This window comes from Coregonus clupeaformis, unplaced genomic scaffold, assembly GCF_020615455.1.
Source record: "Coregonus clupeaformis isolate EN_2021a unplaced genomic scaffold, ASM2061545v1 scaf1268, whole genome shotgun sequence".
Lineage (NCBI taxonomy): Eukaryota > Metazoa > Chordata > Actinopteri > Salmoniformes > Salmonidae > Coregonus > Coregonus clupeaformis.
Window position 1 is genome coordinate 112,501 of NW_025534722.1, and position 17,500 is coordinate 130,000.

At 43.5% G+C, this 17,500-nt stretch overlaps 1 protein-coding gene across 2 annotated transcripts in view; it reads right to left on the bottom strand.

Annotated features, from left to right (window-relative positions):
- LOC121562014 (histone PARylation factor 1) overlaps positions 1–12,413 on the bottom strand; it is a 19,789-nt gene extending 7,376 nt beyond the window's left edge. The window contains exons 1-5 of one of the 2 annotated variants that reach the window (XM_045217901.1): positions 12,337–12,413; positions 11,382–11,571; positions 7,231–7,417; positions 1,054–1,152; positions 449–602 (exon numbers count right to left, since the gene is read on the bottom strand). In XM_045217901.1, coding sequence (XP_045073836.1) covers positions 449–602; positions 1,054–1,152; positions 7,231–7,417; positions 11,382–11,571; positions 12,337–12,378 — 672 coding nt within the window. In that variant the 5' untranslated portion in view covers positions 12,379–12,413. Of the gene's footprint in view, positions 1–448; positions 603–1,053; positions 1,153–7,230; positions 7,418–11,333; positions 11,572–12,336 lie in introns of both variants that reach the window. The other variant, XM_045217900.1, reaches the window with a different exon arrangement.
- Positions 12,414–17,500: the final 5,087 nt, after the last annotated feature.

The following is a 17,500-nucleotide window of genomic DNA, read 5'->3' on the forward strand; positions in this document are numbered from 1 at the left end:
AGTACTGTGTCAGTAGGGGGTTACCTTCTAGTACTGTGTCAGTAGGGGGTTACCTTCTAGTACTGTGTCAGTAGGGGGTTACCTTCTAGTACTGTGTCAGTAGGGGGGTTACCTTCTAGTACTGTGTCAGTAGGGGGGTTACCTTCTAGTACTGTGTCAGTAGGGGGGTTACCTTCTAGTACTGTGTCAGTAGGGGGTTACCTTCTAGTACTGTGTCAGTAGGGGGGTTACCTTCTAGTACTGTGTCAGTAGGGGGTTACCTTCTAGTACTGTGTCAGTAGGGGGGTTACCTTCTAGTACTGTGTCAGTACTGGGTTACCTTCTAGTACTGTGTCAGTAGGGGGGTCACCTTCTAGTACTGTGTCAGTACTGGGTTACCTTCTAGTACTGTGTCAGTAGGGGGGTTACCTTCTAGTACTGTGTCAGTACTGGGTCAGTACTGGGTTACCTTCTTGTCTCTCTGCTTCATGCCTTTGGTCTTCTGCTCCAGAGAAAAGCCCAGAGACTCCGCCCTCTCTCTTAACTCTTCCCCCAGGTTCTCCAGAGCCCTGCCCCCTTCCTTACGCCCGCCCCTCTCCTTCCTCTTCCTACCCAGAAACAGACTGAAGGAGAGAGAACAGGAGGGAGAGATAGAGAAGGGGGGAGAGATAGGACGAGAGAGAGGGGGAGGAAGAGATGGAGAGAGAGTGAGGGGATGGTGAGGGAGGAGAGAGAGCGGGATGGTGAGGGAAGAGAGAGTGAGGGGATGGTGAGGGAGGAGAGAGAGGGAGAGGTGATGGTGAGAGGAGAGAGTGAGGGGGATGGTGAGGGAGGAGAGAGTGAGGGGATGGTGAGGGAGGAGAGAGTGAGGGGATGGTGAGGGAGGAGAGAGTGAGGAGAGGGGATGAGGGAGGAGAGAGTGAGTCTTGATAAGTAATGTGAGAGTCTTGATAAGTAATGTGAGAGTCTTGATAAGTAATCACTCCGACCAGTGGATTGTCTTGTCATTGTGTTAGTTTAAATGGTCCATGTGTTGTGTGTGTGTTAGTTAGTTAGTTAGTGGAGGACACTCACTGGACAGCAGCAAACATGTTGTCCCCCATCTGCGTGATGGTACAGCCCTTCTTGGCTTCATTCTCCCCTAGGAACACAGGCAGGGAGTCCGGACTATCTCTGGAAAATAGAGGGGGAGATAAATACGACCACGTTGTGAAAGGGATGCTGTTCCTCTCTGGAAAACACAGGACGGTTTATCAAGACTAAACTCCCGTCTAACCACAAGTGAGCGTGACAATACATTCCGCCTGTACATGAAAACGTAAGAACAGCAGTGTTCATGTGCACTACGTCATCACACAGAGCCTCCTCAACAAGCCAGTTTGATGGAAACACACCTGTGATGGGAAAAGGTGCATTTTTGTGTGCAGAATTTATAATATTCACATGAAAATTTCGCAAATTAGATGGAAACCTAGAAAGATATTTATGTGATCCATTACCTGTAGTAACCTGTAGTAACCCATGTGTAGTATGGTCATTACCTGTAGTAACCCATGTGTAGTATGGTCATTACCTGTAGTAACCTATGTGTAGTAGGGTCATTACCTGTAGTAACCTATGTGTAGTATGGTCATTACCTGTAGTAACCTATGTGTAGTAGGGTCATTACCTGTAGTAACCTATGTGTAGTATGGTCATTACCTGTAGTAACCCATGTGTAGTATGGTCATTACCTGTAGTAACCCATGTGTAGCTTATGGTCATTACCTGTAGTAACCTATGTGTAGTAGGGTCATTACCTGTAGTAACCAATGTGTAGTATGGTCATTACCTGTAGTAACCTATGTGTAGTATGGTCATTACCTGTAGTAACCATGTGTAGTATGGTCATTACCTGTAGTAACCTATGTGTAGTAGGTCATTACCTGTAGTAACCTATGTGTAGTAGGGTCATTACCTGTAGTAACCTATGTGTAGTATGGTCATTACCTGTAGTAACCTATGTGTAGTAGGGTCATTACCTGTAGTAACCCATGTGTAGTATGGTCGTCCCAGTAACCCCGTGTAGTATGGTCATTACCTGTAGTAACCCATGTGTAGTAGGGTCATTACCTGTAGTAACCCATGTGTAGTATGGTCATTACCTGTAGTAACCTATGTGTAGTATGGTCATTACCTGTAGTAACCTATGTGTAGTAGGTCTTACCTGTAGTAACCCATGTGTAGTATGGTCATTACCTGTAGTAACCTATGTGTAGTAGGGTCATTACCTGTAGTAACCTATGTGTAGTATGGTCATTACCTGTAGTAACCTATGTGTAGTAGGTCATTACCTGTAGTAACCTATGTGTAGTATGGTCATTACCTGTAGTAACCTATGTGTAGTATGGTCATTACCTGTAGTAACCTATGTGTAGTATGGTCATTACCTGTAGTAACCCATGTGTAGTAGGTAACCTGTAGTAACCCTGTGTAGTATGGTCATTACCTGTAGTAACCCATGTGTAGTATGGTCATTACCTGTAGTAACCTATGTGTAGTAGTCATTACCTGTAGTAACCTATGTGTAGTAGGGTCATTACCTGTAGTAACCATGATGTAGTATGGTCATTACCTGTAGTAACCTATGTGTAGTAGGGTCATTACCTGTAGTAACCCATGTGTAGTATGGTCATTACCTGTAGTAACCCATGTGTAGTATGGTCATTACCTGTAGTAACCCATGCTGTAGTAGGGTCATTACCTGTAGTAACCCATGTGTAGTATGGTCATTACCTGTAGTAACCCATGTGTAGTATGGTCATTACCTGTAGTAACCTATGTGTGGTATGGTCATTACCTGTAGTAACCCATGTGTAGTATGGTCATTACCTGTAGTAACCTATGTGTAGTATGGTCATTACCTGTAGTAACCCATGTGTAGTAGGTTGTAGCACCTACTCTGTAGTATGGTCATTACCTGTAGTAACCTATGTGTAGTAGGGTCATTACCTGTAGTAACCTATGTGTAGTAGGGTCATTACCTGTAGTAACCTATGTGTAGTAGGGTCATTACCTGTAGTAACCTATGTGTAGTATGGTCATTACCTGTAGTAAGCCTATGTGTAGTAGGTCATTACCTGTAGTAACCCATGTGTAGTAGGGTCATTACCTGTAGTAACCTATGTGTAGTATGGTCATTACCTGTAGTAACCCATGTGTAGTATGGTCATTACCTGTAGTAACCTATGTGTAGTATGGTCATTACCTGTAGTAACCTATGTGTAGTATGGTCATTACCTGTAGTAACCTATGTGTATGTATGGTCATTACCTGTAGTAACCTATGTGTAGTAGGGTCATTACCTGTAGTAACCTATGTGTAGTATGGTCATTACCTGTAGTAACCCATGTGTAGTATGGTCATTACCTGTAGTAACCCATGTGTAGTAGGGTCATGACCTGTAGTAACCCATGTGTAGTATGGTCATTACCTGTAGTAACCTATGTGTAGTATGGTCATTACCTGTAGTAACCTATGTGTAGTAGGGTCATTACCTGTAGTAACCCATGTGTAGTAGGGTCATTACCTGTAGTAACCTATGTGTAGTATGGTCATTACCTGTAGTAACCTATGTGTAGTATGGTCATTACCTGTAGTAACCTATGTGTAGCAGGTTGTCCCTGCAGTACCCTGTAGTATGGTCATTACCTGTAGTAACCCATGTGTAGTAGGTCATTACCTGTAGTAACCTATGTGTAGTATGGTCATTACCTGTAGTAACCTATGTGTAGTAGGTCATTACCTGTAGTAACCTATGTGTAGTAGGTCCCTGTAGTAACCTGTGTAGTATGGTCATTACCTGTAGTAACATATGTGTAGTAGGGTCATTACCTGTAGTAACCTATGTGTAGTAGGGTCATTACCTGTAGTACCATGTGTAGTATGGTCATTATCTGTAGTAACCTATGTGTAGTATGGTCATTACCTGTAGTAACCTATGTGTAGTATGGTCATTACCTGTAGTAACCCATGTGTAGTATGGTCATTACCTGTAGTAACCTATGTGTAGTAGGGTCATTACCTGTAGTAACCTAGTGTAGTATGGTCATTACCTGTAGTAACCTATGCCTGTAGTATGGTCATTACCTGTAGTAACCCATGTGTAGTAGGGTCATTACCTGTAGTAACCCATGTGTAGTATGGTCATTACCTGTAGTAACCTATGTGTAGTAGGGTCATTACCTGTAGTAACCCTAGTGTAGTAGGGTCATTACCTGTAGTAACCTATGTGTAGTATGGTCATTACCTGTAGTAACCCATGTGTAGTAGGGTCGTTACCTGTAGACCCCTGTGTAGTATGGTCATTACCTGTAGTAACCTATGTGTAGTAGGGTCATTACCTGTAGTAACCTATGTGTAGTAGGGTCATTACCTGTAGTAACCTATGTGTAGTATGGGTCATTACCTGTAGTAACCTATGTGTAGTATGGTCATTACCTGTAGTAACCCATGTGTAGTAGGGTCATTACCTGTAGTAACCTATGTGTAGTATGGTCATTACCTGTAGTAACCTATGTGTAGTATGGTCATTACCTGTAGTAACCTATGTGTAGTATGGTCATTACCTGTAGTAACCTATGTGTAGTAGGGTCATTACCTGTAGTAACCCATGTGTAGTATGGTCATTACCTGTAGTAACCTATGTGTATTAGGGTCATTACCTGTAGTAACCTATGTGTAGTAGGGTCATTACCTGTAGTAACCTATGTGTAGTATGGTCATTACCTGTAGTAACCCATGTGTAGTATGGTCATTACCTGTAGTAACCCATGTGTAGTAGGGTCATGACCTGTAGTAACCCATGTGTAGTATGGTCATTACCTGTAGTAACCTATGTGTAGTATGGTCATTACCTGTAGTAACCTATGTGTAGTATGGTCATTACCTGTAGTAACCGCATGTGTAGTAGTGGTCATTACCTGTAGTAACCTATGTGTAGTAGGTCATTACCTGTAGTAACCTATGTGTAGTATGGTCATTACCTGTAGTAACCCATGTGTAGTAGGGTTGTCCCCAGTACCTGTAGTATGGTCATTACCTGTAGTAACCTATGTGTAGTATGGTCATTACCTGTAGTAACCTATGTGTAGTATGGTCATTACCTGTAGTAACCTATGTGTAGTAGGGTCATTACCTGTAGTAACCCATGTGTAGCAGGTTGTCCCCACTCCCCTGTAGTATGGTCATTACCTGTAGTAACATATGTGTAGTAGGGTCATTACCTGTAGTAACCTATGTGTAGTAGGGTCATTACCTGTAGTAACCTATGTGTAGTATGGTTATTACCTGTAGTAACCTATGTGTAGTATGGTCATTACCTGTAGTAACCCATGTGTAGTATGGTCATTACCTGTAGTAACCCATGTGTAGTAGGGTCATTACCTGTAGTAACCTATGTGTAGTAGGGTCATTACCTGTAGTAACCTATGTGTAGTATGGTCATTACCTGTAGTAACCCATGTGTAGTATGGTCATTACCTGTAGTAACCCATGTGTAGTAGGGTCATTACCTGTAGTAACCCATGTGTAGTAGGGGTCATTACCTGTAGTAACCCATGTGTAGTAGGGTCATTACCTGTAGTAACCTATGTGTAGTATGGTCATTACCTGTAGTAACCCTATGTGTAGTATGGTCATTACCTGTAGTAACCTATGTGTAGTATGGTCATTACCTGTAGTAACCTATGTGTAGTAGGGTCATTACCTGTAGTAACCCATGTGTAGTATGGTCATTACCTGTAGTAACCTATGTGTAGTGGGTCATTACCTGAGTAACCTATGTGTAGTAGGGTCATTACCTGTAGTAACCTATGTGTAGTATGGTCATTACCTGTAGTAACCTATGTGTAGTATGGTCATTACCTGTAGTAACCTATGTGTAGTATGGTCATTACCTGTAGTAACCTATGTGTAGTATGGTCATTACCTGTAGTAACCCATGTGTAGTAGGTCATTACCTGTAGTAACCTATGTGTAGTAGGGTCATACCTGTAGAACCTATGTGTAGTATGGTCATTACCTGTAGTAACCTGTGTGTACTATGTAGTATGGTCATTACCTGTAGTAACCTATGTGTAGTAGGGTCATTACCTGTAGTAACCTATGTGTAGTATGGTCATTACCTGTAGTAACCTATGTGTAGTATGGTCATTACCTGTAGTAACCTATGTGTAGTATGGTCATTACCTGTAGTAACCCATGTGTAGTATGGTCATTACCTGTAGTAACCTATGTGTAGTAGGCTCCCCACACCTGTAGTAACTATGGTCAGTAGGGTCATTACCTGTAGTAACCTATGTGTAGTATGGGTCATTACCTGTAGTAACCCATGTGTAGTATGGTCATTACCTGTAGTAACCTATGTGTATTATGGTCATTACCTGTAGTAACCTATGTGTAGTAGGGTCATTACCTGTAGTAACCTATGTGTAGTAGGGTCATTACCTGTAGTAACCTATGTGTAGCAGGTTCTCCCCACTCCCCTGTATTATGGTCATTACCTGTAGTAACCTGTAGTAACCTATGTGTAGTATGGTCATTACCTGTAGTAACCTATGTGTAGTATGGTCATTACCTGTAGTAACCTATGTGTAGTATGGTCATTACCTGTAGTAACCTATGTGTAGTAGGGTCATTACCTGTAGTAACCTATGTGTAGTAGGGTCATTACCTGTAGTAACCTATGTGTAGTATGGTCATTACCTGTAGTAACCCATGTGTAGTAGGGTCATTACCTGTAGTAACCTATGTGTAGTATGGTCATTACCTGTAGTAACCTATGTGTAGTATGGTCATTACCTGTAGTAACCTATGTGTAGTAGGGTCATTACCTGTAGTAACCTATGTGTAGTAGGGTCATTACCTGTAGTAACCTATGTGTAGTAGGGTCATTACCTGTAGTAACCTATGTGTAGTAGGTCATTACCTGTAGTAACCTATGTGTAGTAGGTCATTACCTGTAGTAACCCATGTGTAGTATGGTCATTACCTGTAGTAACCCTGTGTAGTAGGGTCATACCTGTAGTAACCCTGTGTAGTATGGTCATTACCTGTAGTAACCTATGTGTAGTAGGGTCATTACCTGTAGTAACCTATGTGTAGTATGGTCATTACCTGTAGTAACCTATGTGTAGTATGGTCATTACCTGTAGTAACCTATGTGTAGTATGGTCATTACCTGTAGTAACCTATGTGTAGTAGGGTCATTACCTGTAGTAACCTATGTGTAGCAGGTTCTCCCCACTCCCCTGTATTACGGTCTGGTACTCAGGAGGGTCGTAGAAGAACCTCCAGTGGAGGTGGTAGTTGGGCCGGGGGTTGGCTGAGTTACGGTGGGCCTCCGCCAGGATGTCAAATGGGCCAACCAACTTCAAACCCAGAATTTCCTTCAACGCGTCTATAGAGAGGAGGGGGGGGGGGAATGATATGTAGTTAATATGATCCTTGTATATATGACTTGACTATACACATGAGAGAGGAGGGGAGGAATGATATGTTGTTAATATGATCCTTGTATTACACCGAGTGCACAAAACATTAGGAACACCTGCTCTTTCCATGACATAGACTGACCAGGTGAAATCCAGGATCCCTTATTGATGTCACAGGTTAAAATAAGGATTTTTAAGCGTTGAGACAATTGAGACATGGATTGTGTACGTGTGCCATTCAGAGGGTGAATGGGCAAGACAAAAGATTGAAGTGCCTTTGAACGGGGTATGGTAGCAGGTGCCAGGCGCACCGGTTAGTGTGTCAAGAACTGCAACGCTGCTGGGTTTTCCACACTCAACAGTTTCATTTACATTTAACATTTTGAGTCATTTAGCAGACGCTCTTATCCAGAGCGACTTACAGTTAGTGAGTGTATTCATTTTCATACTTGCCCCCCGTGGGAAAACGAACCCCACAACCCTGGCGTTGCAAGCGCCACGCTCTACCAACTGAGCTACAGGGGACATGTATTAACCTGTAGTAACCCTGTAGTGCGGGGCCAACCTGTATTAACCTGTATTAACCCCGTGTGTATCAACAATGGTCCACCACCCAAAGGACATCCAGCCAACTTGACACAACTGTGGGAATCATTGGAGTCAACATGGGGCCAGCATCCCTGTGGAACGCTTTGGACACCTTGTAGAGTCCATGCCCCAATCGAAATGAGGATGTTCTGAGGGCAAAAGGGGGAGGGGGCTCAACTCAATATTAGGAAGGTGTTCATGATTTCATGAAAAACTAGTACCAGGAGATGGCCTACTGCAGAATGTAGAGGATAATTCCCCAAATAGCACCCTATTCCCTATATACACCTAGTATACAAAACATAAAGGACACCTTCCTAAATAGACAGACAGGACTGACTGGAGTGATGCGGACTGTGGGTTAGTGTTATAGACAGATAGGACTGACTGGAGTGATGCTGGTTGTGGGTAGAGTGTGTTATAGACAGATGGGACTGACTGGAGTGATGCTGGCTGTGGGTTAGTGTGTTATAGACAGATGGGACTGACTGGAGTGATGCTGGATTGTGGGTGAGTGTGTTATAGACAGATGGGACTGACTGGAGTGATGCGGGCTGTGGGTTAGTGTGTTATAGACAGATAGGGACTGACTGGAGTGATGCTGGTTGTGGGTTAGTGTGTTATAGACAGATAGGACTGACTGGAGTGATGCTGGTTGTGGGTTAGTGTTATAGACAGATAGGGACTGACTGGAGTGATGCTGGTTGTGGGTTAGTGTTATAGACAGATGGGACTGACTGGAGTGATGCTGGCTGTGGGTGAGTGTGTTATAGACAGATGGGACTGACTGGAGTGATGCGGACTGTGGGTGAGTGTGTTATAGACAGATAGGGACTGACTGGAGTGATGCTGGTTGTGGGTTAGTGTGTTATAGACAGATGGGACTGACTGGAGTGATGCTGGTTGTGGGTGAGTGTGTTATAGACAGATGGGACTGACTGGAGTGATGCGGACTGTGGGTGAGTGTGTTATAGACAGATGGGACTGACTGGAGTGATGCTGGTTGTGGGTGAGTGTGTTATAGACAGATGGGACTGACTGGAGTGATGCGGACTGTGGGTGAGTGTGTTACAGACAGATGGGACTGGCTGGAGTGATGCGGACTGTGGGTGAGTGTGTTATAGACAGATGGGACTGACTGGAGTGATGCGGACTGTGGGTGAGTGTGTTACAGACAGATGGGACTGGCTGGAGTGATGCGGACTGTGGGTGAGTGTGTTATAGACAGATGGGACTGACTGGAGTGATGCGGACTGTGGGTTAGTGTTATAGACAGATGGGACTGACTGGAGTGATGCGGACTGTGGGTGAGTGTGTTATAGACAGATGGGACTGACTGGAGTGATGCGGACTGTGGGTGAGTGTGTTATAGACAGATGGGACTGACTGGAGGGATGGACTGTGGGTGAGTGTGTTATAGACAGATGGGACTGACTGGAGTGATGCGGACTGTGGGTGAGTGTGTTATCAGACAGATGGGACTGACTGGAGTGATGCGGACTGTGGGTGAGTGTGTTATAGACAGATGGGACTGACTGGAGTGATGCGGACTGTGGGTGAGTGTGTTATAGACAGATGGGACTGGCTGGAGTGATGCGGACTGTGGGTGAGTGTGTTATAGACAGATGGGACTGGCTGGAGTGATGCGGACTGTGGGTGAGTGTGTTATAGACAGATGGGACTGACTGGAGTGATGCGGACTGTGGGTGAGTGTGTTATAGACAGATGGGACTGACTGGAGTGATGCGGACTGTGGGTGAGTTATAGACAGATGGGACTGACTGGAGTGATGCGGACTGTGGGTGAGTGTGTTATAGACAGATGGGACTGACTGGAGTGATGCTGGTTGTGGGTGAGTGTGTTATAGACAGATGGGACTGGCTGGAGTGATGCGGACTGTGGGTGAGTGTGTTATAGACAGATGGGACTGACTGGAGTGATGCGGACTGTGGGTGAGTGTGTTATAGACAGATGGGACTGACTGGAGTGATGCGGACTGTGGGTGAGTGTGTTGATAGACAGATGGGACTGACTGGAGGATGCGGACTGTGGGTGAGTGTGTTATAGACAGATGGGACTGGCTGGAGTGATGCGGACTGTGGGTAGAGTGTGTTACAGACAGATGGGACTGACTGGAGTGATGCGGACTGTGGGTGAGTGTGTTATAGACAGATGGGACTGACTGGAGTGATGCGGACTGTGGGTGAGTGTGTTATAGACAGATGGGACTGGCTGGAGTGATGCTGGTTGTGGGTTAGTGTGTTATAGACAGATGGGACTGACTGGAGTGATGCGGACTGTGGGTGAGTGTGTTATAGACAGATGGGACTGACTGGAGTGATGCGGGCTGTGGGTTAGTGTGTTATAGACAGATGGGACTGACTGGAGTGATGCGGACTGTGGGTGAGTGTGTTATAGACAGATGGGACTGACTGGAGTGATGCGGACTGTGGGTGAGTGTGTTATAGACAGATGGGACTGACTGGAGTGATGCGGACTGTGGGTGAGTGTGTTATAGACAGATGGGACTGGCTGGAGTGATGCGGACTGTGGGTGAGTGTGTTATAGACAGATGGGACTGACTGGAGTGATGCGGACTGTGGGTGAGTGTGTTATAGACAGATGGGACTGACTGGAGTGATGCGGACTGTGGGTGAGTGTGTTATAGACAGATGGGACTGACTGGAGTGATGCGGACTGTGGGTGAGTGTGTTATAGACAGATGGGACTGGCTGGAGTGATGCGGACTGTGGGTGAGTGTGTTATAGACAGATGGGACTGGCTGGAGTGATGCGGACTGTGGGTGAGTGTGTTATAGACAGATGGGACTGGCTGGAGTGATGCGGACTGTGGGTGAGTGTGTTATAGACAGATGGGACTGACTGGAGTGATGCGGACTGTGGGTGAGTGTGTTATAGACAGATGGGACTGACTGGAGTGATGCGGACTGTGGGTGAGTGGGAGTGTCCACTAGCCGGGGCTGTCAGGAGGCTGGCTGTGGGTGAGTGAGTGTCCTACCCCGGGGTTGTCAGGGGGCTAGTTGTGGGTGAGTGAGTGATCCTACCCGGGGGTTGTCAGGGGGCTGGTTGTGGGTGAGTGAGTGATCCTACCCGGGGGGTTGTCGGGGGGCTGGTTGTGGGTGAGTGAGTGATCCTACCCCGGGGTTGTCAGGGGGCTGGTTGTGGGTGGTGAGTGATCCTACCCGGGGTTGTCAGGGGGGCTGGTTGTGGGTGAGTGAGTGATCCTACCCCGGGGTTGTCAGGGGGCTGGTTGTGGGTGAGTGAGTGATCCTACCCCGGGGGTTGTCAGGGGGGCTGGTTGTGGGTGAGTGAGTGATCCTACCCCGGGGGTTGTCGGGGCTGAGCCAAGAGCAGAAGTCCCAGAAGAGGTAGAAGTCTTCGGGCATCCGGAGCTTATAGAGCCCCTCCACCTCCTCCCTCAGTCCGGTCGGCACCTCAGCAGAGGTCGGTCCGGCTGTCGGCTCCTCTGGCCGGGCTTTCTTCTTCAACTCCCCGTTGGCAGAGTCCGACTCCTGAAGAACAACGGTCGGTCGGTGAAATTCAATTCACTACGCTAGTGTAAACAGTTGGACGTTGCAGCAGCTGGTTCAGTCAAGTTTGAAGATGTGTTGATAACTAGGTGTATTCGTTAGACACCAAACGAAATAAACGGACTGGAGAAAGGGGAGGGACTACCAGGGCCACGTTCAGTTACAGATTGAAATGCCATGAAAAGAGACGATGTGATTACTTATTCTACATGTCAGAGAGGCATGTTTGTTCTACAATAGTCTATTTTCATCTGAACGTTCCAAAACGTTGCGTCCTGCTGAACGCGCCCGGGATTACAATAAGAAACGCTCGTTTTCCGTTTCAAATCGATTTGCTACGGTGTGTCCTAATGAACATTACCCCCGAGCGGTTCGCTCTGCAAAAAGCCGATGGGATGCTGTCAACGGTTATCGGCTTGTTAGCCAGTTATAATAATATATTGATCTGGCTACTATATCTTGGGAAAACAGTACTATAACCGAAGCTTACTGCAAAAAATGGAAAATGTTTGGAGACACGTTGAGTTTGTTAGCTATAGCCAGCTAGCTAGCAACGAAGCAGGACCAATAGGGTAGCTAGCTAGACAGCCATGTAAGTGCCATAGTGGCCCCATCCGTGCTTTCTAGCGCAAGAAGACAAACATTCCACCTGCTGCATAGCTCGCTGGCTCAAACCATCCTATCACTGTTCCCACAAATATATTGCTTGTAGACTGCTGGGTTTATGGAACTTAAAAATGACAATACCTGGGGAGTAGATTTAGTTTTTCGTTTCCCGCGCCCTGCCATCTTTTTCCTCTTCTCCGTCCGACAGCAAACAAGCACACAGCGTGTCGCTAACAACAACACATTTGGACTTCTGCCATTGGGAAGTCATTCACAGCGCCATCTAGGAGCGGGAGGAAGAATTGCGTCCCAGAGCTCCACAGTAGAGACCAGTGGTGGATGAAGTACCCAATTTTTTACGTTTTAGACATTTAGCAGACGCTCTTACCTACAGGCCGAATATACAGATGTTTATTATTACAATATATTATAAAGATTATATAGATATAATACAGATAATGTTTATTATTACAATATATTATAAATATTATATAGATATAATACAGATGTTTATTATTACAATATATTATAAATATTATATAGATATAATACAGATAGTTTATTATTACAATATATTATAAAGATTATATAGATATAATACAGATGTTTATTATTACAATATATTATAAAGATTATATAGATATTATACAGATGTTTATTATTACAATATATTATAAAGATTATATAGATATTATACAGATGTTTATTATTACAATATATTATAAAGATTATATAGATATTATACAGATGTTTATTATTGCAATATATTATAAAGATTATATAGATATTATACAGATGTTTATTATTGCAATATATTATAAAGATTATATAGATATTATACAGATGTTTATTATTACAATATATTATAAAGATTATATAGATATTATACAAATAATGTTTATTATTAATATATTATAAAGATATAGATATTATACAAATATAGATAAATATTTTTTTTTTAAATAAATGTAAATAAATATAACCTATAACCTATGACCTATAACCTATAACCTATGACCTATAACCTATGACCTACAGACCTATAACCTATGACAATAACCTATGACCTATAACCTATGACCTATGACCTATAACCTATGACCTAGGTTGAACTGTAAAGTTAATGTATGAACTCTATGAACATACTGATACAAACACAAGAACCACAGTCGTATATAGAAACGTTTATTAAAGTTATATACCACACACACACTGCTGATTCAAGCAGTATATAGTATTATTCTGTTGATTCAAGCAGTGTATTCTCTTATTCTTTTCCATTCAAGCCGCATATAGTCTTATTCTTTTCCATTCAAGTGTTCTATCTTGTTTGTTTTAAGGCTCAGTGAAACCGGTCCTTGTCCTGTGGGTCTGTGAGAGTTCCCAGACAGTTATCAGAGCAGGTGGAAATACAACACACAGAGCAGGACCCAACTCTCCATCTATTTCACCTGCAAGCAGGACCGGACTATCCACATCTGAGGCCCTGGGCTACAACATTTTAGAACCCCCCTCTTTGCAGCGGAGACAACATTTTGCTGTTTTAAAGCTAATTTCCTGCAATTCTCCACATTTTGCTTATGCCATGTTCTTATGTTATTTGAATGAGTCAAACATTATAACAAAATCAGTGTGGGGGGGGGGGCTGAAGACAGGGCTGTCAACCCTCTTCCTGGAGATCTACTGTCCTGAGGTTTTCAGTCCAACCCTAATTTAGCGTATCGGATTCAGCTAGTTAAGGTCTTGTTGAGCAGCTAATAAGTAGAATCAGGTGTGTTAAATGAGTGTTGGACTGAAAACCCCCAGGACGGCAGATCTCCAGGAAGAGGGTTGGACTGAAAACCCCCAGGACGGCAGATCTCCAGGAAGAGGGTTGGACTGAAAACCCCCAGGACGGCAGATCTCCAGGAAGAGGGTTGGACTGAAAACCCCCAGGACGGCAGATCTCCAGGAAGAGGTCTTGGCAGCCCTGCTCTAAGAGTCATACACTACCGGTCAAATGTTTTACAACACCGACTCATTCAAGGGTTTTTCTTTATTTTTTACTCTTTTCTACATTGTAGAATAAATAGTGAAGACATCAAAACTAGGAAATAACACACATGGAATCATGTAATAACCAAAAAAAGTGTTAAACAAATCAAAATATATTTTATATTTTGAGATTCTTCAAATAGCCAACCTTTGCCTTGATGACAGCTTTGTACACTCTTGGCACCAGGGGAGATACATTATTAATGTAGAGTTGAGAGAGATTGAGTTCCAGGTTAAACCAGGGGAGATACATTATTATTATTATTATTATTATTATTATTATTATTATTATTATATTGCTTTGGGGGGTAGATCAGCTTTAATATTGCAGATAGATTGTAACTTCCATCAATGTAATTGTCTGCATTACTTCCAATCCCCCATATGTTTTTTTTCTTCTCACAAATATAAATATATATAAATATATATATATATATATATATATATATATATATATACATACATACATACACATACATACACACATATAAATACAGTGGGGGAAAAAAGTATTTAGTCAGCCACCAATTGTGCAAGTTCTCCCACTTAAAAAGATGAGAGAGGCCTGTAATTATTATCATAGGTACACGTCAACTATGACAGACAAAATGATGGGAAAAAATCCAGAAAATCACATTGTAGGATTTTTAATTAATTTATTTGCAAATTATGGTGGAAAATAGGTATTTGGTCAATAACAAAAGTTTCTCAATACTTTGTTATATACGCTTTGTTGGCAATGACACAGGTCAAACGTTTTCTGTAAGTCTTCTAGTTTCACACACTGTTGCTGGTATTTTGGCCCATTCCTCCATGCAGATCTCCTCTAGAGCAGTGATGTTTTGGGGCTGTCGCTGGGCAACACGGACTTTCAACTCCCTCCAAAGATTTTCTATGGGGTTGAGATCTGGAGACTGGCTAGGCCACTCCAGAACCTTGAAATGCTTCTTACGAAGCCACTCCTTTGTTGCCCGGGCGGTGTGTTTGGGATCTTTGTCATGCTGAAAGACCCAGCCACGTTTAATCTTCAATGCCCTTGCTGATGGAAGGAGGTTTTCACTCAAAATCTCACGATACATGGCCCCATTCATTCTTTCCTTTACACGGATCAGTCTTCCTGGTCCCTTTGCAGAAAAACAGCCCCAAAGCATGATGTTTCCATCCCCATGCTTCACAGTAGGTATGGTGTTCTTTGGATGCAACTCAGCATTCTTTGTCCTCCAAACACGACGAGTTGAGTTTTTACCAAAAAGTTCTATTTTGGTTTCATCTGACCATATGACATTCTCCCAATCCTCTTCTGGATCATCCAAATGCACTCTATCAAACTTCAGATGGGCCTGGACATGTACTGGCTTAAGCAGGATTTGAGTCCCTGGCGGCGTAGTGTGTTACTGATGGTAGGCTTTGTTACTTTGGTCCCAGCTCTCTGCAGGTCATTCACTAGGTCCCCCCGTGTGGTTCTGGGATTTTTGCTCACCGTTCTTGTGATCATTTTGACCCCACGGGATGAGATCTAGCGTGGAGCCCCAGAACGAGGGAGATTATCAGTGGTCTTGTATGTCTTCCATTTCCTAATAATTGCTTCCACAGTTGATTTCTTCAAACCAAGCTGCTTACCTATTGCAGATTCAGTCTTCCCAGCCTGGTGCAGGTCTACAATTTTGTTTCTGGTGTCCTTTGACAGCTCTTTGGTCTTGGCCATAGTGGAGTTTGGAGTGTGACTGTTTGAGGTTTTGGACAGGTGTCTTTTATACTGATAACAAGTTCAAACAGGTGCCATTAATACAGGTAACAAGTGGAGGACAGAGGAGCCTCTTAAAGAAGAAGTTACAGGTCTGTGAGAGCCAGAAATATTGCTTGTTTGTAGGTGACCAAATACTTATTTTCCACCATAATTTGCAAATAAATTCATAAAAAATCCTACAATGTGATTTTCTGAATTTTTCTCTCAATTTGTCTGTCATAGTTGACGTGTACCTATGATGAAAATTACAGGCCTCTCTCATATTTTTAAGTGGGAGAACTTGCACAATTGGTGACTGACTAAATACTTTTTTTCCCCACTGTACATACATATCCTTAAAAAAATATATTCCCCTTTATTACTTTCCAACCCTCCCCGTCCCTAATTGGAGTAAACTAGTGAACAACAATGCTTAGGCCTCTACTTCCAGCTTATACATACTATATACATTTTATGGACACAGTCAATTTTACAATAATTCTATTTTGTTTGTTTTTACTCCTGAACTTCCTCCGATCATTTTCATGATGTCCATCCGGTTTGCTTCTATATGCCATATCTTTCTAACTGTGCTCTTTCACAAAAGCTCTCAACCTACAACCTATATACTTATTATGGACACAGTATGCTTTACATTAGTTATCTTGTTATTAGTTGTTGTTAGTTGTCATTAGTCCCATCCTTCAGCTCCATTCAACACCTCCCATCTATCTCTTAACACCATCCATATAGGATTTCTATTTGCCATATATATTTTCCAACTGTACTGTGATGTTTTACAAAAGTTCTGAACCCTTCTATTCTCATTGTTTCTACAGATTGTAAATTGAAAATAAACATTTTTGCAAAAAGTATTATTATTTTATTGATGGATTGACTATGACTTTTCAGATCACCCAGTAGTGCTATCTGCAAGGTTAGCTCCAGGTAAAGGGTCTAACCCAAACGATAACCAGTGATGGTTGTGTGTTGCTATTGGGGGAGGGTCTAACCCGGACGATAACCAGTGATGGTTGTGTGTTGCTATTGGGGGAGGGTCTAACCCGGACGATAACCAGTGATGGTTGTGTGTTGCTATTGGGGGAGGGTCTAACCCGGACGATAACCAGTGATGGTTGTGAGTTGCTGTTTGGGGAGGGTCTAACCCGGACGATAACCAGTGATGGTTGTGAGTTGCTGTTGGGGGAGGGTCTAACCCGGACGATAACCAGTGATGGTTGTGAGTTGCTGTTTGGGGAGGGTCTACCCGGATGATAACCAGTGATGGTTGTGAGTTGCTGTTGGGGGAGGGTCTACCCGGATGATAACCAGTGATGGTTGTGTGTTGCTATTGGGGGAGGGTCTAACCCGGACGATAACCAGTGATGGTTGTGTGTTGCTGTTTGGGGAGGGTCTAACCCGGACGATAACCAGTGATGGTTGTGTGTTGCTGTTTGGGGAGGGTCTAACCCGGACGATAACCAGTGATGGTTGTGTGTTGCTGTTTGGGGAGGGTCTAACCCAGACGATAACCAGTGATGGTTG